This window comes from Mesoplodon bidens (genome assembly GCF_964165515.1).
Source record: "Mesoplodon bidens genome assembly, chromosome: 6".
Lineage (NCBI taxonomy): Eukaryota > Metazoa > Chordata > Mammalia > Artiodactyla > Ziphiidae > Mesoplodon > Mesoplodon bidens.
This window is the reverse complement of record NC_138162.1, coordinates 21,275,921-21,301,110: the sequence shown is the minus strand read 5'-3', so window position 1 is coordinate 21,301,110 and position 25,190 is coordinate 21,275,921. Positions and strand designations below refer to the sequence as shown.

Below are 25,190 nucleotides of genomic sequence, written 5' to 3'. Positions count from 1 at the left end.
TGCACCCAGATTTGGTTTTTCAGATTTTCTTGGGTTCCCAATCGTGTTTTTTCCCCCATAATCCACAGTACCCTCCTTTTGCCCCCAGAAGGAACTAGAGTAAGTCTTTATAACTAACTTGACATTCAGTTAAGAAAATGTGTATTAAAATAAGGAGATACCATTTTCACCTTCAGATGAGCAAAGATTAAAAAGTTTCATATTATCTAATGTTGATAAGGATTTGGGAAAACAGACACCCGTATACTTTTGGTCTGAGTATAAGCTAGCAAAATTTTTCAGAAATGCAATTTGGCAGCAGCTACCAAATTTGTTTAAAATACGTACCTTTTGGGCCTCCCTGGTGGCGCAGTGGTTGAGAGTCCGCCTGCCGATGCAGGGGATACGGGTTCGTGCCCCGGTCTGGGAGGATCCCATATGCCGCGGAGCGGCTGGGCCCGTGAGCCATGGCCGCTGGGCCTGCGCGTCCGGAGCCTGTGCTCCGCAACGGGAGAGGCCACAGCAGTGAGAGGCCCGCATACCACAAAAAAAAAAAAAAAAAAAAAAAAAAAAAAAAAAAAAAAATACGTACCTTTGGCCCAACAATTCTCTACTTCTAGACTCTAGCATACAGATACATTTTCAAAAGCAGGCAATGATAAATGCACAAGAACATTTATTGCTTATAATAGCAAAAAAATTGAAATGACCTAGGGTACAACAAAAGGGACCTAGGGTACAACAAAATTCTGTACACTTTTTTTTTTACAGTAGGTTCTTGTTGGTTATCTGTTTTAAATATAGTAGTGTGTGTACAACACTTTGAAAGAAAGAACCAGATATACGTATACACACATATACACAAGAAAAGACTTTCATGGTATGTTGTTGGAAAAAAAGCAGGTTGCACAAAGACATGTGTAGCTGATCCATTAGTGTATACATGCACATACACAGTAAAACTCTGAAAAGGTATATAAAAGCCTCAAAATAGTTACTTTTGAGAAGCAGAATTGAGTTGGCCAAGAGGTAAGGAGACTAACTTTTCACCAGATTGATATAGATTTCTTTAATGTTTTATGATAGCACTGTTTTTTTTCAACTTTTTGAAGTGTAATTGGTAATTAAGAATTGTATATACTTAAGGTGTACAACTTGATTTTATATATGTATACAATGTGAAATAATCACCACAATCAAGGTAATTCACATTCCCCACCACCTCATAATTAGCATTTTCTGTGTGTGTGTGTTTGTGTGTGTGTGCTGAGAACACTTAAGACCTACCCTCTTAGCAAATTTCAAGTATACAATACTTGTTAACCATAGACACATTGTTGTACATTAGCTCTCCAGAAATAATTCATTTTGCATAACTTAAACTTTGTACCCCCTTGACCAATCTCTTCCCATATTGATTTTTAATTAATTTAATGAACTTAGTGAATTTTTTATTTTTTATTTTTATTTTTTATTTTTGCTGTGTTGGGTCTTCGTTTCTGTGCGAGGGCTTCCCCTAGTTGTGGTAAGCGGGGACCACTCTTCATCGCGGTGCGCGGGCCTCCCACTATCGCGGCCTCTCTTGTTGTGGAGCACAAGCTCCAGACGCGCAGGCTCAGTAGTTGTGGCTCACGGGCCTAGTTGCTCCGTGGCATGTGGGATCTTCCCAGACCAGGGCTCGAACCCGTGTCCCCTGCATTGGCAGGCAGATTCTCAACCACTGCGCCACCAGGGAAGCCCGAACTTAGTGAATTTAACTAATTTAATCAATGAATCAAATGAAATTAATGATTTTTTGAAAGAATGCTTTTAAATCACAGCAAGTATGGGGAGAAGAACATAATAATTAAAGGCTGGCCTTACCTGGTGAACCCTGGAACTTGGCTCTTTTAACTGCAAGAGAGAAAAAAAGGGCACCATGAAGAATTCTTGCAAATTAATTTATTTAACCAGCATTTATTGAGTAACTACTATGTGCCAAGACTAGAGTTAGGACTAGATTTTTAAGTCTAAGTCATTAGAGAAAAGAAGCTGGGACTTCTGATCAAAGCTTGAATGCAGAGAGTTAGAAGGGCCCTTAAAAGTCATCCAATCTAATCTCATACTCCATGCAGAAATCTCTTACAGCTTCCTGACAAAGAGGTAGAGGGAACTAAATTACTCCTACGGCACCCAATTTCATGTCAGATAACTTTCTAAGGTTTAAATTATTTATGTTCCTTATGTAAAACCCATCATAGGAACTCCCTCATTCCACTCATGCCAAAAGAAGACCTTAACAGGCCAGATCTGGACAACAGGTTTTAAACAAGAGTGAGAAGTAACTTCTTTCTGGGAATAAGCAGATATCAAGAAGAGTTCCTGTCCAAATTAAAGGTATCCAAACTGGAAAAGAAGAGGTAAAATTGTCATTATATGCAGATGACATGATACTAAATATATACTGAAAACCCTAAAGACTCCACACAGAAACTACTAGAACTGATAAATGAATTCAGCAGGGTAGCAGGATACAAGATTAACATACAGAAATTGGTTGCATTTCTTTACACTAACAATGAAATATCAGAAAGGGAAAGTAAAAAAACAATCCCTTTTAAAATCACATCAAAAAATACTTAAAAATAAACCTCACCAAGGATGTGAAAGACTTATACACCAAGAAATATAAAACATTGATAAAGGAAATTGAAGAAGATTTAAAGAAATGGAAAGATATCCCATGCTTTTGGATTGGAAGAATTAATATTGCTAAAATGGCCATACTACCCAAAACAATCTACAGATTTAATGAAATCCCTATCAAATTACCCATGACCTTTTTCACAGAACTAGAACAAATAATCCTAAAATTTGTATGGAATCACAAAAGACCCAGAAATGCCAAAGCAATACTGAGGAAAAAGAACGAAGCAGGAGGCATAACCCTCCCAGACTTCAGACAATATTACAAAGCTACAGTAATCAAAATGGTGAAAGAAACCATAAATAAAATGAAAAGACAACCTGCAGACTGGGAGAAAATATTTGCAAATAATACAACTGACAAGGGTTTAATTTCCAAAATATACAAACAGCTCATACAACTCAGTTACAAAAAAAACAAACAACACAATCAAAAAATGGGCAGAAGACCTAAAGAGACATGTCTCCAAAGAAGACATACAGATAGCCAATAGCCACATGAAAAGATGCTGAACATCGCTAGTTATTAGAGAAATGCAGATCAAAACTACAATGAGGTATCACCTCATACCAGTCAGAATGGCCATCTTTAAAAAGTTTACAAATAACAAATGCTGAAGAGGGCGTGGAGAAAAGGAAACCCTCCTACACTGTTGATGGGAATGTAATGGTGCAGCCACTATGGAAAACAGTATGGAAACTCCTCAAAAAACTAAAAATAGAATTGCCATATGATCCAGCAATCCTACTCCTGGGCATATATCCAGACAAAACTATAATTCAAAAAGATAACATGTACTCATATGTTCATAGCAGCACTATTCACAATAGCCAAGACATAGAAGCAACCTAAATGTCCATCGACAGATGAACAGATAAAGAAGATGTGGTATATGTATACAACTAATATATACAACTCAGACATAAGAAAATGAAATAATGCCATTTGCAGCAACATGGATGGACCTAGAGATTATCATACTAAGTGAAGTCAGAAAGAGAAAGACAAAGACCATATGATATCACTCATAAATGGAATCCAAAGTATGACACTAACGAACTTATCTATGAAACAGAAACAGACTTATAGACATAGAGAACAGACTTGTGGTTGCCAAGGGGGGAGGTGGTGGGGGGGATAAATTGGGAGTTTGCAATTAAAAGAAGCAAACTATTATATAGAGAATGGATAAACAACAAGGTCCTACTATATAGCACAGGAAACTATGTTCAATATCTTGTGATAAACCATAATGGAAAAGAATATGAAAAGAATGTATATGTACGTATAACTGAATCACTTTGCTGTACAGCAGAAATTAACACAACATTGTAAATCAACTATACTTCAATAAAATAAATTTTTTTAAAAAGAGAGAGACAGAGAGAATTCCAATCCAAATGATCACAAAGAGCTTGGTTTCCAAAACGTCAGTGAAGAACTGCAGAATCCCACATGCCAGCTCTTAGGAAAGCTCAAAGACCACACAGGCAGGAAAACTGCTAAATTCCAGAAAGCACCAACAATCTTTCTGCCCATCAAGATTAAGTCTAAGTGCCACAGGGGGAAAAAAAGATAAAAGAAAATCCCAAGACACAAGGCTTGAAAAGGATACTCAGGGGCTTCCCTGGTGGCACAGTGGTTGGGAGTCCGCCTGCCGATGCAGGGGACGTGGGTTCGTGCCCCGGTCTGGGAGGATCCCGCGTGTCACGGAGTGGCTGGGCCCGTGAGCCATGGCTGCTGGGCCTGGGCGTCCGGAGCCTGTGCTCCGCAGTGGGAGAGGCCACAACGGTGAGAGGCCCATGTACCGCAAAAAAAAAAAAAAAAAAAAAAAAAAAAAAGGATACTCAGAGTACAGATCTGCCATTATCCTTGTCCTGCATTACAACTGAAAGCTTCACCTTAGCTGACATCCAAGCCCTGGTTTTTCCAAGAGATGGGTAATCCAGCACCTTTTACGAGGCCTTCTCCATTTTCTTAGTGCTAAAATCTCTCTTTTTTTCTGGCTGCAGTGGGTTTTCATTGCTGCGTGCGGGCGTTCTCTAGTTGCAGCGAGTGGGGGCTACTCTTCATTGCGGCGCACGGGCTTCTCATTGCGGTGGCTTCTCTTGCTGCGGAGCACGGGCTCTAGGTGCGCGGGCTTCAATAGTTGTGGCACGCGGGCTCAGTAGATGCAGCACGCAGCCCTAGGGCGCATGGTCTTCAGTAGTTGTGGCACGTGGGCTCAGTAGTTGTGGCTCGTGGGCTCTAGAGCGCAGGCTCAGTAGCTGTGGCGCAAGGGCTTAGTTGCTCCGTGGCATGTGGGATCTTCCCAAACCAGGGCTTGATACCTTGTCCCCTGCATTGGCAGGCGGATTCTTAACCACTGTGCCACCAGGGAAGTCTAAAATCTCTTTTCATTGAATCAAAGTATGTCTCCCACTGGACTGCCCCTTTTAGTCTTGTGTCAATTTCTCTTCCCAATTATTCTTCAATTTCATCTAATTCAAGACTTACTGTAAAAGCTACAGTAATAAAGATAGTGTGCCAGTGGCATAAAAACAGACACAGACCAATGGAATAAAATAGAAATATATATATAAATATAGAATAAAATATACTATGTAATTATATAAATTATAATAAAATAATATATATTATCCTTACCTCATGCCACATGCAAAATTTAACTTGAAATGAATCATTAATAGAACTAAATGTAAGAGCTAAAACTATAAAACATCTAGAAGAAAACATAGGAGAAAATCTTACTGGCCTTGGGCAATTAGGCAAAGATTTCTTAAATTGGATACAAAAAGCATGAAGTTTAAAAGAAAAAAATTGATAAACTAGACTTCTTCAGAAGTTAAAACATGTATTCCTCAAAAGACCCTGTTAAAAAGTTATAGACCAAGAGGAAATATTTGAAAAATGTATCTGATAAGACTGATAAAGGACTATAAAAAAAATCTCAAAACTCAATATTAAGAAAGCAAAGAACCCATATTTTTAAAATTGGACAGAAGATCTGAACAGACACTTCACCAAACAAAGATACACAGGTGGCAAATAAGCACATGAAAAGAAGCTCAATATCATTATTCATCAAGGAAATGTCAATTAAAAACATAATGAGATAGCACTATACACCAACTAGATGATCTAAAATTTACAAATCTGACAAAACCAAGTGTTAATGAGGATGTGGACCAACTAGAACTCTCATATATTGCTGATGAGAATACAAAATGAAACAATCATTTTGGGAAACAGCTTAGAAGTTTCTTACAAACTTAAAACATATTTATCATACATTCCAGCAATTAGTCTTGTAAGTATTTACCCCAGAGGAATGAAAATTTATGTCCACACAAATACTTGTACATGAATGTTCATAAGAACATTATTGATAATAGCCAAAAACCTAGAAAGAACCCAAATACCCTGATAAACAAATTGTGGCATATCTATACAACAGTATACTACTCAGCAATACATATGAAAGAGTTACTGATATACACAACAAAAAAATGAATCTGAGAAGCAAATTTTGCTAAGTGAAAAAGCTAGACACAAGACTACATGCTGTATGACTCCATTTACATAACATGCTAGAAAAAGCAAAACCATAATAGAAAGTACAGCAGTACAAAGAAACTCAAGGAAACATTTTGGGGTGATGGAACTGTCTGTATCTCAACTATGGTCATGTTTACATGACTATATTTATTGGTCAAAGATCAAAACTCCTAGCAGCAATCCCACACTTAGGAATTTACTCTATAGATAGATTCCACAGGTACAGAAAGAAGGTTATACCAGTTAATAAGTTGAAGCAATGTTTATAATAGCAAAAGATTAGGGGATTGATTACATGTTAAATTATCTAAATGTGATTTAGAAATCTAAAGCAAAGCTTTAGAATTTTCAGAAGAAAATATAAGGGAATGAATATCTCTGTATGATGGGTGAATGGATGGATGGATAGATATACAAGTTTTAGAATAAAAATCATGAAAGGAAAAACTGCATATCAACTTTGAGAGTGATTATATCTTGTGAGAGAAGGGATTGAGACTGTAAAGGATGCTTCAACTTTATCCATAATATACTATTTTTTTAACCTTAACTAATATGAAAAACATTAACGTGTTAAACCTAGGTGGTGAGTACATGAGTATGTAATATATTATTCTCTATATTTTTTTCTTTTAAAAAATTTTTATTCTTGCATATGACATGGTCCTCTATGTTGAGTAGATGATATGATCATTTATGTAGAAAATCTAAGAGAATCAACCAAAAAGCTTCTGGAACTAAATAAGCAATCATGGCACGGTTGCAAAATACAAGGTTACTGTACAAAAGTCAATCACTTTCCTATATACCAACAATGAACAAGTGAAATTTGAAGTTAAAAACACATTATCATTTATATAAATCTAACAAATAGGTATAAATCTAACAAAATATGTATAAGATCTCTATGAAGAAAACTACAAAACTGAGGAAAGCTATCAAAGAATGAAATAGATATTCCATGTTCATGGATAGGAAGACTCAATATTGTCAAGATGTCAGTTCTTCTCAACTTCATCTTTAAGTTCAATGCAATCCTAATCAACATCCTAGCAAGTTACTTTGTGGATACAGACAAACTGATTCTAAAGTTTATATGGAGAGGATAAAGACCCAGAACAGCCAACTCAATACCAAAGTAAAAAAAACAAAGTTGGAGGACTGACACTAACCAACTTTAAGACTTACTGTAAAGTTAATAGTAATCAAGACAGTATAGTATTAGGAAAAGAACAGACAAACAGATCAATGGAACAGAATAGAGAGCTAGAAATAGACCCATGTAAATGTAGTCAACTGATCTTTGACAAAGAAGCAAAGGCAATACAATGGTAGTAGCAATGATAGTCTTTTCAATAAATGGGGCTAGGAGAAATGGACATTTACACGTAAAAAAAAAAGAATCTAGACAAAGACCTTCACAAAAATTAACTCCAAATGGATCATAGACCTAAATGTAAAACATAAAACTATAAAACTGCTAGAAAATAACATAGGAGAAAACAGATGACCTAGGGCATGTGATGGTCTTTTAGATACAAGAGGAATAATTCATAAAAGAAATAACTGATAAGCTGGACTTCATTAAAATTAAAAATTTCTGTTCTGTGAAAGACAATGTCAAGAGAATGAGTAAACAAGCCAAATACTGGAAGAAATATTTGCAAAAGACACATCTGATAAAGGACTGCTATCCAAAATATACACAGAACTCTTAAAACTCAATAGTAAGACAACACACAGCCTGATTTTAAAATGGGCAAAAGACTTTAACAGACACCTTACCAAAGAAGATACAATGATGGCAAGTAACCATATGAAAAGATGTTCAACATCATGTCATTAGGGAATTATAGATTAAAACAACTATGTATAAAATGGTGTTAAACAAGAAGAAAACTGCATTAAATGGATGAGGTGGCTATTTGTCCTTTGGGCTCCCTAGTACCAAAATACTCTTCCTCTTCTGAAGAAATCCCGAGAGAGGGGAAGCAGAACCCTATGACTCACTGCAAAAGCCAAAGGCAAAAGACCTAGGTGTAGCAATCACATGCTCCCAACTTGAATCTTGAGGGACTGAAACGAAGTTGCAGAGCTGGTTAGAGAAAGTTGCAGAGAAGTTGGGATTCCAGTAGAAGAGCATGAATGTCCAAGGCAGTGGAGTTCTAAAGGACAACAGTTTACATCCAGTAATGTGAGAACACCAAAATGGACCATTCCTGTTCTTGGATATTGGGGTTTTATGTCAATTTTCCTTTTTATCTCCATTTTACAGGTAAGAAGAAACTTGAGCTCAGAGAGGTTCTGTGGCTGGGTCACATTAAGAATCAACTGGGAACATCACATGGATTAAATAATGGCACTAGATAAAGGATTCAGGTCATCTGACTCTAAGTCTAGTTCTTTCCATTCCACCAGAATGCCACCATGGAGGCAGCTGGAGGAGGAGAAGAAAAAGAAAAAAACATAGCCACTACCCTAAGGAAGGTGAGAGAGACAGCAAAAACAATGCAAGCACATGGAGGAAAAGAGCTAATCATATAATTCACTGTCAACTTAGAAACCAAAATGTAATGTTAAGATAAAATGTGCCAAAGAGAAAGGACAGATGAGTAAGGTTGGGATTAATAACCAAAGCTATTATCAAATAGATAGAAGTAGAACTGGGATTAAGGAAATGGATAAAACATAGATAGGCAAAGAGAAGAAGGAACAACATGAGAAAAAGGCACAGAGCAGTATTTCAGTCCAATGAGAGGCAAAACCCATTAGCCCCACAAAATCTCTAAGAGTTTGAGTGCCAGGTCCTGGGGGCTAGTCAGGCCAAAGGCTAAAACAAGGGAATTGTGGTATCCTAAATCCAGAACTTTTCCTATTTAATTTCTTCAAGAATAAATCTTTCTAAGTCTCCTGCTTTGGAAAGACAGCATAAGGGAGGACAGAGGATAACAGGAGAGTCCAGAAATGAAGTAGATACATTTTGTTCCTTTTCAGTTTTTCCCAGACGTAGCCCATCTTTTTTATCATCACCTACTCCTCAACGAAACTGCACCAATATGCTTTCCCTCCCATCACTGTGTTACAATAAAGGCTTAACCTTTAAAATTACAGACTACTTTGATAATTTAACAAAAGCTACACATCTGCTCTCCAGAAAAATGCAGGTACATCCACAAAACACTGTGCATATCAAGGGGAAATCCATGCAGGTTAAGATCATCTGCTAATAAAAATGCTTTTATTACCAATGTTGTTCTCATTAAATTTGTTTTATTAGTTATTTTCCTATTCTATATCTATAAAAGTCTGCTTTTACTAATTTGTCTTAGGTTTATTTGCCCTATTTAAATGGACTAATTACATGGTGTTTGCTCAATAAGTATCTCTTTGGAATTGGATGGAATCATTGCTAATTCAGGGTCTTCTCTAGTCCTTGAATAATAAACATAGGCCCTTGAGAGAAATCATAGTTAGAGGAAAATGTTTTTCTAAGTATTTGTCATTATGAAGATACACCATCTAAAAACTGAGTGTTTTCCAATATTTCAATGAAAACTTTTTTTTTTTTTTTTTGCGGCACGCGGGCCTCTCACTGCCGTGGCCTCTCCCGCCGCGGAGCACAGGCTCCAGACGCGCAGGCTCAGCGGCCATGGCTCACGGGCCCAGCCGCTCCGCGGCATGCAGGATCCTCCTGGGCCGGGGCAGGAACCCGCGTCCCCTGCATCGGCAGGTGGACTCCCAACCACTGCGCCACCAGGGAAGCCCTCAATGATAACTTTTAAAAAGCTACATTAAGCCCATGGGAGTGGAGCAAAAGCTGCAGCTGCTAATGACTAGGAACAAGGAGGTCTTGATTCTAGACTTGGCTCTGACACTTCATTACGTGGGCCCTGAGACAAAAAGCATAACTGGGGCTTCCCTGGTGGCGCAGTGGTTGAGAGTCCACCTGCCGATGCAGGGGACACGGGTTTGTGCCCCACTCCAGGAAGATCCCACATGCCGCGGAGCGCCTAGGCCCATGAGCCATGGCCGCTGAGCCTGCGCGTCTGGAGCCTGTGCTCCACAACGGGAGAGGCCACAACAGTGAGAGGCCCACGTACTGCAAAAACAAACAAACAAACAAACAAACAAAAAAGAATTACACTAAGTGAAAGAAGCCAGCCGCAAAAGACAAATATATTGTATAATTCCATTCATGTGAAAAATCCAGAATAAGTAATTCTGTAAAGACAGAAAGTAGATTAGTGGTTGTCTATACCTGGAAAGGTTGGGAGAAAATGGAGAGAAGTGATAGCTAATGGGTAAGGAGTTTCTTTTGAGGGTGATAATAATGTTCTAGAATTGACTGTACTGATGGCTACACAACTCTGTGAATCCAGTAAGAACCACTGGATTGTACTTTAAATGGATGAACTGTATGGTATATGAATTATATCTCAAGCTGTTAGAAAAAAAGTAAACCAAAAAACCTTAATAGAGGGGCTTCCCTGGTGGCGCAGTGGTTAGGAATCCGCCTGCCAATGCAGGGGACATGGGTTCAAGCCCTGGTCCAGGAAGATCCCACATGCTGCGGAGCAACTAAGCCCATGCGCCACAACTACTGAGCCTGCGCTCTAGAGCCCGTGAGCCACAACTGCTGAGCCCCCATGTCACAACTACTGAAGCCCACACGCCTAGAGCCTGTGCTCCACAAGGGAAGCCACTGCAATGAGAAGCCCGCGCACCGCAACAAAGACCCAATGCAGGGGCTTCCATGGTGGCGCAGTGGTGGAGAGTCTGCCTGCCGATGCAGGGGACACAGGTTCGTGCCCCAGTCCAGGAGGATCCCACATGCCACGGAGCGGCTGGGCCCGTGAGCCATGGCCGCTGAGCCTGCGCATCCAGAGCCTGTGCTCCGAAACGGGAGAGGCCACAGCAGTGAGAGGCCCGCGTACCGCAAAAAAAAAGACCCAATGCAGCCAAAAATAAATAAATTTTTTAAATAAATAAAATTTATTAAAAAAAACAAAAACAAAAAAACACCCTAATAGATGTCTAAATATGCTTGTATAGTTGTTGTGAATAGGAAGAAAGGTATGGAAAGATACATACCAAGTGGGCTGTTAACATTAGTTACCTCAAGAAATGAGATGGGGACAGATGTGAGGTTATCAGGTTTTCACAAGTTTTTAAATCTTTATTCACCATTATATTGTTCACTTATTAAAACTTTAATTTTAAAGTCTGAAGAATTTTGAGTTTGAAAAACATTATGATATGATGTTTAAAATAAGAAAAAACTGTAAGGCTCTACACTATAAACTATTCCCACAAACTGTTAAAAAATAACAGATTGATCAACAAACTTGTTATCCATCTAAATATGAAGTTAATTTCAAAGTAGTATTTTCACAGTCAAAGCTGAGAGGAGCTCCAGCTACAGCACACAATTCCTCATCATCTAATTCCATGCTACTAATAGGTGTGAAAAGCAAGGAGAAAAGTAAAAGGTGCAAAAAAAGAGATAATCATGACTGAACACAAGCTCTTTAAGACTCCACCAAGCCGCGGAACAACTAAGCCCGTGCGCCACAACTACCAAGCCTGTGCTCTAGAGCCCACGAGCCACAACTATTGAGCCCACGCACTACAACTACTGAAGCCGACGTGCTCTAGAGCCTGTACTCCACAACAAGAGGAGGCACTGCAATGAGAATCCCGCACACTGCAACAAAGAGTAGTCCCACTCGCCACAACTAGAGAAAGCCTGCGCACAGCAACGAAGACCCAATGCAGCCAAAATATAAATAAATTAATTTTTTAAAAAAATTTAAAAAGACTCCGCCAATATGAAAACCCGAGAAGCCAGGGCTAAAGAGAAAATGGACAGGCAGAGCATTTGGCTCCAGACTGCTTACAATTAAAAGCAAAAATAAGAGAAGATTACTTCTTTTATATTTACGCTATGCCTAATCCTCAAAAACACTATAACTTCAGCTCCTGAGTTTCCTTGACCTTGCTGAAGAATCAAGTCTACAACTGGCACCCTTGAGATTACAGGAAATAATCCTATTCACACTGACTCTGCATCCAGTGACCTGGTTCCTCAAGCACTGGGAATGGCTGATCTGCCTTGTTCTAGCCTGTCCTTCTTATGAAATAATTTCCAAAGCCTTGCGGCACTAGTTCCCCGGTTTGTAACCTCCTGTTTTAGAATATAGCATTAAATAAGTGTCACCTGTCAAATACGATAACCACCATTTCCTTCTTATTTAAAAGTTAACATTTTAAAAGATAGGAATCATATATAATCCTACTGCCCTGTTTTCAATCTGCTATAGTGTTATATATATATTTTTTAATATAGTTGCAATTATTAATTTGCATATTTTGTTGTATTATACTTTTACATTTGTCAAGTATTTGGACATAAAGATGCACTAACTGTGACATCTGTCAAACAACTGAACACAGGAGTTGACTCAGGTGTTCTTACTGGCTAGCAAGATGTCCTTTTCCTTCCCTCTCCTTTATGATAAATTGTCAAGTGGCAGACCATTTTCTAGTGCAGCAAAGGTAGCTACACCAAGCAGATCCATTCTCTAGGAGAAAGTGGGACTATTCTGGTACAAAGCAGCAGGGCAGCCATACCAGATCTGAACCTGACATAGCAACTTTGCCAAATACAAATAAAATTCTACACAAAGAGAAGTTTCCGCTAATAAGATGATTTGCAGCCAGGGCTCCCTCCTCACTTCCTGAGGTTGCTGGATCACTTAACTGGCAATCAGGGCCTTATGTTAAAATCTAAGCGGAGGCTTCTAACAGGAAATGGAGAGTGAGGCCATCTAAGAAATACCCTGTTTCTAGAGGGGAAAAAAGCTACATATGAATGAATATCTCATTATTCTTGGGTGAAAAAAAATTTTTAATTTTTTTAAGAAGACCATGAAATGATTCTAAAACAATGTAATAAGAAAATAGCACTCAAAAGTAAACTCTTTTAAAATTACACATTGCAAAAAACAAAACTTAGGCAGTATTTCACAGCTTCTAAATATTTAAAAAATGGAGTCACAGAAGCAAAATGAAAGACTAAAATAATAAGGAAGCCTGCTGAGAGGCAGATAAAGAAAGGAAGCTCAGTGAGATAAGAATATTAAGGTAAACATAAGAAAAATTATAGGGAGTTCCCTGGTGGCCTAGTGGTTAGGATTCTGGGCTTTTACTTTCGTGGACTGTTTTGATCCCTGTTTGGGGAACTGAAATCCTACAAGCCGCTGCACAGCCAAAAAAAAAAAAAAGGAATAAAATAATGACAAAAATTTTTAAAAAGAAAAATTATATATAAATTCATTATAAGTAGTGAGAGAAGAGTCAGCTTTGAAGAAACCGAAGCGATGATTTAAAGAAGAAATTTAAGAAAATCTCCAAGAATGAAAAAGGAAAAAAATGAAGAGATTAATATAATTTTAAGGGGTGAGGGGACGGGGGAGAGAGTAGCAGAGCTCTAACACATTGATAATCGGAGTTCCTGAAGATGATACAAGAACAAATGGAACAGAAGTAATATTCAAATACAAAAGAAAGTTTTCTTCAGATGAAGAAAGAGCTCAAGCATATCAGATAAGATTAATATAAAAAAAAAGGGATCGGTACCCAAAAATATTTTAGTGAAAACCACCATCTATAGACATTCTTCTAATGACAAAATGACAAAAAATGGCAATCCAGGAACTCTATACCTAGCCATTTGGCATTCACCTATGAAAAGGAGTCCATTATGCTCCAGGTGCCTTGCTAAAATAAACACTGTATCATTGACCCTGAGCTAAGGAAAGCAACCCAATGCAATTCTTCATGTATTTAAGTACCTATATCTACAACATGACCCCACCATCCTGTCCCTCTTTGATTAAATCAAGGGTGATCATCAGCCCCAAGGGTAGTCAATCAGTAGACTACATAGCATCTCAACAGATATTCTGAAAGAAAAATTATGCTAGAAATAAGCATTTATAAGGGATAGTGACTGACCAAATCAATCAGTACCTCGCTTAGGGAAGAAAAATGTGAATCACACAGACAAGTCTGAGAAAAAGTGAGGACAAAAGTAGGAAAAAAAAAATCAAGGAGAAAAACCAAACACTTATTATGTCTCCACTCCACACTGACAAATTCCTGAGGTTCAAGTGGTAACAAGATAGCCTGTTTATTACAATTGCATTCATACTGAACAACTTTTTAATTCCCCAAGTAAGCTCTATTCTCTTGAGTGTCTGATTCCTGTTCTTCCTAGGAAACCTAGATATGTGGCTTTGCTGGTTTTCACAAGGGTAGGCTTACACTTGACAATTATCTTCATATCTTTCCTCCTTATGTATCCAGAAGTGAGAAGGAAAACTGCATTTGAGGGATCTCTAGTAGTTCGATTATGGTTGGAACTTAAAGAGTGGGGACAGAAAATGGCAAGAGTAAAGGTGAAAGCCAGGGATGACCATCAAGTGCCTTGGAAACCAGTCCAAGGAATTTGGAGATCGACTTTATCCTAAGGGATTTTAAGCAGAGAAGTACCCTGATCAGATTTACATTTTAGAAAAGTAATTCAGGCTGCAGTATGTAGAATAAACTGGAGAGAAGCAAAAACCAATAAAAAGGCTAGTGCAGAAGTCCAGGTGAGAGAGAGAGAATGGTAGCCTGTACCTAGGTAGGAAGAACTAGAAGGGAGATGAAGCTAAGAAGAAAAAGGTGATGACATTCTTGACATGAAACCCAAAGACTGAGAAAGCTGGAGCAACCACTACAACTCATGGCTATAATCTTGTAGAACTGGAGATGCACTGAATGCTGGCCACCCTATACCCACAGATAAGATACAGCATAAAGAAAGCAAGGAGGAAGGAGATGAGGGGGAGAGAGTAACAAATAAATAGCTTCTACTTTAACAACTTGCTTGCCCTCACAAGTACTAAACAAGTTCGCCTTGGGAATTCCCTGGCGGTCCAGTGGTTAGGACTCGGCGCTTTCATTCCCATGGCCAGGGTTCAATCCCTGGTTGGGGAATTAAGATCCCACAAACCGCATGGCATGGTCAAAAAAAATTTTTTTAATTAAAAAAAAATTTTTTTAAGTTCCCCTTAAAGAAACTTCTAATGTGAAGGAGGGGAGACTGCTGTTTGTGGTAACAAAATGTATAGTACTTACTGATTGACCCTTTAAACTATACACACATATATCTTTGATAAAAATTTTTTTTAAAAAAAGCAATGTCTGGCAGGAAAGAACAAAGCAGAAAAAAAGTTAAAATACAGATAATAGATATATGAGGATTAAGTTAATAAAGGTAAAGCACTTAGATTCTGGCACATAGTAGGCAGTCAATAAATGTTAGCTATGATGGTAACTGTTAATGTTGTTACCAAAAATGACAGAAAGCAATTATGCAAAAAAGAAAATCCATTAATAAACATAGGCTCCTGTCCTTAATAAGGACATTCACAATACACTTCATTTCCACATGTTCAAAATATTCATTCTTCAACACCAAACATTAATATTATCTCTCTTACCAAATTTCCCAATTTTTTTCCAACATACTATCAGTCAAAGATAGTCTCCTTGCTCCAAATTTCCACAGCTGTTTATATGCATCTCTTACTTTCTATCTCCCCCTGGCAGTTATTTATATCAAAATCTTAACTCCTATAATGGGCAAAAACTCTTTAAGGCCAGAATTCTTTTTTTACTCATCAGATTATTTCTGTAAAATTCCTTGAATATAATCTTGGTAAGGTGTCCCTGAGACAATTCCTTTTTTGGAACCCATAACACTCCCCCAAACAAATACCATAAATACTTCTTTGCAACAAGACTTTCCTTGGTAACCAATTTGGTAACTACCAATTCCTTCACATAATTAGAAAATATGGGCGTTACATATAAAATTGATTGATGTAATGTAACTATAATAAGGCAGTTTTGAGTTTAGATGCTAATGCCACACCTAAAATATAAACATGGAATTGGCTTTTACTTATATATTTTTAGGAATAATGGATTACCTGTGCCCAATCCTTGAATGCATAGACATATTAAAGAGTAAAGGCCACATCTAATTGGCCCCATAAAACATAAGGACCAATGGCCATTTCTCTGGGATAGTTAGAGACAATAGAACTGGTGGTTGAAGGACTGAGGTTCTTTGGGGACCCAAAGGCTGTCAGAAGAACTCTACCCATCATTCTTTGATGTTGATACACAACGAAACAAACAAAAAAAACCCCTCAATTTTCATATTTGGCAAAGGAATCCTCCCTTTCTTCCCCACTAGACCTTGGGAGACAACATTAAAGCTTGCTTATGCTTTATCCAGATTTTGTAAGTCTGTATTCGCTGTACAAGGGGCCACTAATTTAGAGGCGTTAAACATTAGTCTTTATTCAGATTAACCCAAATGTACATTGTGTGTCAAGTATACTAGGCGCTAGTGGAATACAAATTTAAAAATGGGTGTCTTGGGCTTCCCTGGTGGTGCAGTGGTTGAGAGTCCGCCTGCCGATGCAGGGGAGATGGGTTTGTGCCCCGGTCTGGGAGGATCCCACATGCCGCGGAGCGGCTGGGCCCGTGATCCATGGCCGCTGAGCCTGCGCGTCCGGAGCCTGTGCTCCGCAACGGGAGAGGCCACAACAGTGAGAGGCCCACGTACCGCCAAAAAAAAAAAGGGTGTCTTAAAGTCTGTGGGAAAATAGATGTAGAAATAGAAAGTTACAACACAAATGCTACAATGGAGATAAATACAAGACACTGGAATGGAATAGGATTATAGTGATGATAGTGAGAACTGCGAAAACAACAACTACAACTAACAGTTTTGAAAACACAGTGCCACTTAATCCCTTAAATGCTGATTTAATCCCCACAGAAACTTTATGAGATAAGCAGTGGTATTATTTCCATGTTACACATAAGGAAACTCGGTTTGGGAGAGGTTTAAACAATTTGCTCAAGGTTACATAGCCAGTAAGTAACAGAGCTGCAGCTCAAACTCAGGCAGTTTGACTTCAAGACCTATCTACATTCTTAATCACTATGGTAAATTGCCATTCTCCTGGTCTGGAGAGTATAGATATCTTTCCAGTAGGTATCCTTGCTAGCTTCCTCCATTTTGATTGGAAGAAGCTTACAGAATTTAGTAATCTTTTCATTTCTTTCCTCAGACCTAGAGAAGGGCTCAATAAGTGACACCATTATATGAAATGCATGTACACTAGAGGGCTTTCCTGAGGAGTCAGATGAGGGGGTTGCAAAGGTATATTGACCTTTACATGGATATTTTAATTGGATCTGGGTTTTTTTTTAAAGGGAACATTTATATATATATATTTTTTAATTTATTTATTTATTTATTTTTGGCTGCGTTGGGTCTTTGTTGCTGCGCGCAGGCTTTCTCTAGTTGCGGCAAGCGGGGGCTACTCTTCGTTGCGGTGCACGGGCTTCTCGTTGCAGCGGCTTCTCTTGTTGCAGAGCACGGGCTCTAGGCACACGGATTTCAGTAGTTGTGGCATGTGGGCTCAGTAGTTGTGGCTCACGGGCTCTAGAGCTCAGGCTCAGTAGTTGCGGTGCACGGGCTTAGTTACTCAGAGGCATGTGGGATCTTCCCGGACCAGGGCTCAAACCCGTGTCCCCTGAACTGGCAGGCGGATTCTTAACCACTGCACCACCAGGGAGGACCTGGGTTTTTAAAATATATTTGTCCCTCTCTTTTGAAGCTTTTCTGCCTGCTGCTAATGATGTTTTCTGTGTGTGTGTGTGTGTGTGTGTGTGTGTGTGTTTGGCAGGGGGGAGTAGAAATACTGTATAAAAGAATCTCTCGTTACCAGAATGTCAGCTCTCCTAACCAAGGAATGTAATAGATTTAAAAAGTGAGAGATATATACTGGGAAGCCATTGGAAGATCAGGGTAGACAGGTAACATGATCTGATTTACATTTTTAGAAGACAGCTCTGATTACTGTTTGGAGAATGTACCTCAGGGGAGCACAAATGGAAGAAAGAAAATATATATGTTGGATAGCTATTGCAATGGTCCAGAGGAGAGATGATGGTGGCTTGCACTAATGTAGCAGAGGTAGAGATGGTGGAAAAGATCTGAGAAAATAAAGTATGTGAAGGATTAAGAATTAGTTTCTGGAGCCAAGGCAGAGCAGATGAGCATTAGCAGTCCCTGGTACGCAGGTGTTTTTACATTTTAGGTTCATTACTTCAATATTTATTGAGGCCCTACTGTCAGGCACTGTGCCAAGTAACACGGAGATAAAGATACCCTCTCTGCCCTCAAGGGTCTCAATCTCAAACTAGTATAGGAATGGCTGCACTAGACAATGTGCTGTTGATGCCTCAGATTCTGTTTGACTCTAATCAAAGCTGAATGACATTCTCCAATTTCAAGATCAAATCAACAATCTGATTTACATCCAGGACCTTGAAGGGTTACAGTACTCAACATCCAAAAAAATCAAAACCAGCAAAAGACCTGATATTCTCAACTCAGTCCCCAATTGTTTGCCTAGACCCATCTTAAACTCAATTTCCCAAACTGTAACTGAGCTCCTTGGCCTTCATTTCTTATTTTCATGGATCTAACTCATCCCTGCAATTTGATGATTGGTGCTGTTTCTCTAAATCTAAGTAGGCAGACTGAAGGAATTACAAAATTATGAGACTGGCAAATAATTCTCTCTTTTCTGTACTCTTTCAACAGAGCACTGACAATGCCTTCTCCTTAGAAAGTCCCTGTGGCCCTAGGGATATAAGCAGTGCTAAGGCCAGAAGAAAGGAATCGTGGTAGTTTCTTAGGCTTGGATCTGCTCTAGGATTTAAAAGTGCAAGATAAAAACTGGGTGCTGAGATTTCCTCAGTTCCCTACTTTGCTCACTGGAGAAGGAAAGCAGAAAGCAGATATAGGATCAGGAATCAGGACAGAAGCCCTGGCTAAGAATAAAGAGTGTATATTAACCTGAATAATCTGCTGGATATGTCTCTCTTAAGACCCCTAAATACAGTGAAAGGTATATAAAGGGAAAGCACAGAAATGTTCAAGGCAAAGGAACACTGAAAGGAAAAGAGTAAAGTGGGAAGAACTTAGGAAAATATATTCACAATGGAGAAATAACTAGCATAAGCTCAAGACTTAAAAACCAGCTTAGAGAAACTAGTGATTGTGAAAAGGGAATAACTGTATTGATAAAGATGCCCACCAAGTGTTTTCATGGAAGATATACAAGAAAAAAAATTGGATAAAATTCTTAGAAAGGTAGAGAACATTTATAGATATGAATGAATATAAAAACACCTTCAGTTCTTACCTTTCCAGGCTTCAGAAATGATGGCTAAGAAGCAGCTTTATACAAATGTAGAATAACGTAGAATAAACAGAACATATCAAGTATATACTGTTTTTAAAAAAAATATGAAACAGGGGCTTCCCTGGTGGCGCAGTGGTTGAGAGTCCGCCTGCCGATGCAGGGGACACGGGTTCGTGCCCCTATCCCGGAAGATCCCACATGCCGCGGAGCGGCTGGGCCCGCGAGCCATGGCCGCGGAGCCTGTGTGTCCGGAGCCTGTGCTCCGCAACGGGAGAGGCCACAGCAGTGAGAGGCCCGCGTACAGCAAAAAAAAAAAAAAAAAAAAAAAAAAAAAAAAAAAATATGAAACCATTTCATGAAAGGAGAAAAAAAGCATGCTCCAAAAAAAAAAAATCTACAGGACATAAAAAAATTTTCTTAATAACAACCAAAAAAATACACTAAGAGGCCCTGAAGAATTAAAAGCAGAAATTTTTATAATAAATAGATTTGAAAGAGATTAGTACTATAAAGTAAAATGGATAGTATGTTGTGCAAACTACAAGGTGTTTTATTCATTCAACCTTTTATTGAGGGCCAATTATGTATAAGAGACTTAAGGGAGGTCAGAAAAGTGACTATGACATCACCACTGCCCTTAAAGAACTGAGTCTAGCAGGGAAGCAGCCATATTATCCAAACAGTGAACAAGAACTATAAGAGAATTGTTGACACATATTTATCTCTACTTCCCCACTTCCCAGTGATTCTTAACCATTCTAGTCTGGCTTCCACTCCCACTTCTCCACTAAAACTGCTCTCCACAAGGCCAGTCAACTCCATGCCACCAAATCCAATGGACACTTTTCAATTCTCATCTGACTCTATTGTAAATTGACAACTCACTCTTTGAAATAGACTCATCTTGACTTTCGTAACATCTATTGATTTGTGTGCTGCATATGAGTTTGCTCCTTTACAGTCTCCTTTGCCATCACGTCCTCCTCACCTACCAACCCCTCAGATTGTTGGAGTTCCCTTGAGCTTGGTCTCATACCCTCTTCTCCCTTTCTATTCTCTAAATGATATCATCTACTTCCACGGTTTAAAATACAATCTCTATGGTTACAATTTCCAAATGCCCATCTGCAGATCAGTCTTCCAGGTTTCTCAAACTTAGTATTTCTGTAAGTGAACTCTTGATTGATCCTCCCACTAAGTCTATTCTTTCACCCAATCTTTACCTCAGTACCTCAGTAAACAGCACTGCCATCCAGCTGCTCAAGCCAGAAACCTGTGAATCAGCTCTCAAGGACCCCTTCTCTGTCACCCTCCATTTCCAATCAATCAAGTCCTGTCAATCCACCTACTTAACAGTGCTCAAATCAATCCACTAATCTGTATCTCCACTTCCATTAACCTAATAGTTTAAGTCATCCTCATATATCACCTGGTCTACTGCAGTAGACTACTAATCAGCCTCCAATTTTCAATCCTGCCCTCTCCAATGTATTCTACATCCATTCTACCCCATGAGTTTTTTGGGTTTTGTTTTTTGGGTTTTTTTGGGCACACCACATGACTTGCGGGATCTCAGTTCCCTGACCAGGGATTGAACCCAGGCCATAGCAGTGAAAGCCCGGAATCCCAACCACTAGACCACCAGGGTACTCCCTATCCCATGATTTTTTTTAATGTAAATTAGGTCCTTCAATGGCTGCCCATTAGAAATCAAAACTCTTTACCACAGTCTAAAATTCTGCCTGATCTGGCCCTGCTTACTTTTCAACTTCTCTGGCTTTACTCTCTTCCCTCTATTCTAGCCTATCATTGGGCCTTCTTTCAGTTCCTAGAATACTATAATCCCTTTTCACCCACAGGATCTTCCAATGGGACCTCTTCCTCGATCTGGAAGGCTCTTCCTCCACCCCATCCTCAATAGTCTACTGATTACCTCCTTCTCACCTTTCAGGTTTTAGTTTAAATGTCCACATTTCAGAGAGGCCTTCTTTAACCATTCATTGCAAATATAAAACCCTCTTATTTATTCCCAGTTCTTTTTCTTTAAAATATTTATGACGATTTATATTTACATATTTATTTTTGATCACCTATTATCTCCTCACCCACTAGTCTATGACTTCCATGAGAGCAGGAACCATGTTCTGTTATCTACTACTCACTCAACCTGGCACCCTGTCAAGTGTCTACAACATAAAAGGCACTAACAAATACCTGCTAAATGGATGTACAAACAGATGCTATAAGGGACCTAAAGAAAAAAGATTCTGATTTTCAATTGGGATTTTCTTTGGATTTAGTTTGGTTTGGGTTGTGGAGAGGGAGGCAGATATAAGCAGGATCACAAAGAGGTAGCCATTCTTCAGCTGGAAAACGAGAAAACAAGTAAGAGCATATGCAAAGGCATAGCACTATGGAAGTGCATGCCTTCTATAATTAAAACAGTATTTCACACACCTCCTTGGGGCAGAGTCCCAAGTGAGTTTTCTATAAAGTCCTGGAACTCATGGTGCTTTTTATAAAACACTAAGAACACTTTTAAGAATTTACTGAAATTACTGTAAGGAGGAATTCTAACCACAAGGATACTAATCACAGTTACATTTGTATTATCAAGAAAATGAAAATATCCTAAATTATACCCATTCATAAGGAAACATTTTAGTAAATCATGGTAAATACAATGGAATATTATATAAACATTTAAAACAATGATATAGACCTATCTTTATTGACATAAAAAGATATCCAAAGTTACATTAAGCAAAACATCAGTAAAAGCACATGTAATATCCCACTCATGTTACATTTATAAATATATAAATACAGACTACACATACATATATATTTGTTTATATTCATAGAAGCTGTCATATAAAACAGCTAAACTTTCCTACAAGAAAAATAATAATAAATATTTACTGATTGCTACTATTGGCAAGATACCATTCTAAGTGTTTTCAATGTATTTTGCCATTTATTCCCTACAATAGCCTTATTAGGTATATACTAATATTACCTCCATTTTATAGATGGGAAAACATGATGTACAGATTAAATAACTTTCTCAAGATCACACATCTAAGTTACTATGTCAATAAAACAGCTTCTAAATCACTGAGACACAGTAATACCAAAAGTCATAAAGTGAATTTTTTTAAAATTAGACTCTAACAACTGCTATCTCTAAGAGACCTGCTTTAAATCAACATAGTGAGACCAAAAATAAAAGACTATAAGGTTAGATACATCTGAGAAATAAGAAAATTAAGAGCCCATATCAAGGCATTAGACAAAGTTTTTTTAACCAAAACAAGAGATAAACAAAGTCACAAATATTACAGGAAGAAATGCCTACTACATTTTTTTTAATGTTTAAATTCTTTGCTTTTGACTTGGCAATTCCACTCCTAGAAAGGTATTATGGTTTTTTTCTATTACAAAACTAGTATATATTCATTGTAGAAAACATTAAAAAAGATAAACCTTTTCCATAATTCTACCATGTTACCTAAAGTAATTATTTTAACGTTACTATATATATATCTTCAGTTTTTTTCAATTAATATACAGTATTTCTACTTTACTGACCTAGTTTGGAACTTACTTTACTTAGTTGTTTTGCAATCTGTTTTCCCCATTAAAAATATTTTATAAACGTTTTTCCATGTTATTAAGTATTCATTTATAACATGGTTTTTATTAGTTGTTATTATAAACTGAATGTTTGTGATCCCTCAAAATTCTTATACTGGAGCACTAACCCTCAGTGTGATAGTATTTGGAGGTGGGCCTTTCAGGGTAAGTAGGTTTGGATGAGGTCATGAGGGTGGGGTCCTCATGATGGGATTACTGTCCTTATAAGAAGAAACCAGAAAGCTAGCTTGCTCTCTCTCCACCATATGAGGACACAATGAGAAGGCAGCTGTCTACAACTCAAGAAGAGAGCCTTGGGCTTCCTGGTGGCGCAGTGGCTGAGAGTCCGCCTGCCGATGCAGGGAAAACGGGTTCGTGCCCCGGTCTGGGAAGATCCCACATGCCGCAGAGCGGCTACGCCCGTAAGCCATGGCCGCTGGGCCTGTGCGTCCGGAGCCTGTGCTCCGCAACGGGAGAGGCCACAACAGTGAGAGGCCCACATACCGCAAAAAAAAAAAAAAAAAAAAAAAATTCCCCAAACAATACTTTCAAAAAATACCTTTATGTGTTAAATAATTTTCTAAATAAGAAATAATTTTCCATGTGCAATAACATTTTGAAGTAACAAACCAGCTTTCAATTTTATAGCTCTTGGAATAAAGACCAAATCTGTATAAATACAACAAAATCCAACAAGGCCAAAATATCCCTTATGACTTCTCCAAGGCTGTCTTTCTTTCAATGCCTATCTATGAAACAGGAGCTATGGTAGGCACTTAATCCTAACAACATTATAGAAAAATGTTTTTCAAACTTTTTTTTAACCCAGCCTATAGTAAGAAACATATCTTACATTGCAACAAAGTTCCCATCTGCTTACATCCATTTGTATTAATACTATGAAACAAAAGTCTCACAGAATAATACTTTACCTTATAGCTGCAACTCTATTCTTTATCTTTTTCCCCTGATGCTGGTCACTCACTAAGCTGATTTCAAGACTAATGAATTGTACCTACACTTTGGAAAAAACACTGCAGTAGAGTGTACAACTTCCACTTTACATATTAACTAAAACAGAGGTTAAATAACTTACCCAAGGTCAGTGAAATCTGGAATTCAAACCCAGTTTCAAAAGCCACACTTATTGCAGTCCACAGCATTCTCCCTGCAATACACTATTAGTACTAAATCCACACCAACTGAAACAGCTAATGCATCAATTTATGCTCACATGAACCAAAGCAAAGCAAAATAAATTCTGTAAAAATATGGTGATATGATTAAACAAGAGTTGCAAACCAGTAATATACATATAATTTCATTCATGCATTATATTCTTGGAAGAGTCAAATATCAGTGCTAATCTTGCAAGTTACTATGCTATTTATCATAACTTAAGTATGGATGAAATATAAATATGCTACCCTGTCCTTGGAAAAAAATAACTTAATTTCTCAAAGAATCAAAAATTTACTTCCTGTGAGCTCCTTCTCAAACCAAAAGACAAACAACTTACTTACGTCAAACTTTAACTAACAAAGCCAATGACTAATTCTAAAGTAAATACAGTCCAGGTTATAACCGAGCATGTGCAAGTGTGCAAATGTATCTTTTTCAATGTTTTCTAAATAAATAAACCTCAGTTGGAATTGAGCTTACATCAATACACAACCAAATTTCTATGGTTACTATTTATCAGAAATAATTCCAGCTTGGTTATACATGGATAGCACAAGGTCAGTCTAGCCATCTATCCACCTAATTCCTCCATTAGGCAGCTCATTCAGGCTACAGTAGAATGTAAAGAAAAATTAGAACATTATTTGATTCATTTGGCTTAATGTTTTAACTTTAATACCTAAAATTATTATAGTAAAATCTCTTATTTTGCACATATATCATAACTACTTCTTGGTTTTTATTAAAATCCATTAAATATCCCACAGGGGAGCCCACAGGTTATTAATTGCTCATAAATAGCTGAT

The 25,190-nt window shown here is 38.1% G+C and overlaps 1 protein-coding gene across 3 annotated transcripts in view; it reads right to left on the bottom strand.

The window, feature by feature from the left end:
• Positions 1-25,190, bottom strand: part of UNC13B (unc-13 homolog B) — a 231,715-nt gene that overhangs the window by 170,846 nt on the left and 35,679 nt on the right. For all 3 annotated transcript variants that reach the window (XM_081237785.1, XM_081237787.1, XM_081237784.1), the window contains exon 2: positions 1,843-1,872. Coding sequence is in view for 2 of the 3 variants with exons in the window: in XM_081237787.1 (XP_081093913.1) it covers positions 1,843-1,872 (30 nt within the window). In the remaining variant the exon portion in view is untranslated. The remainder of the gene's footprint in view (positions 1-1,842; positions 1,873-25,190) is intronic.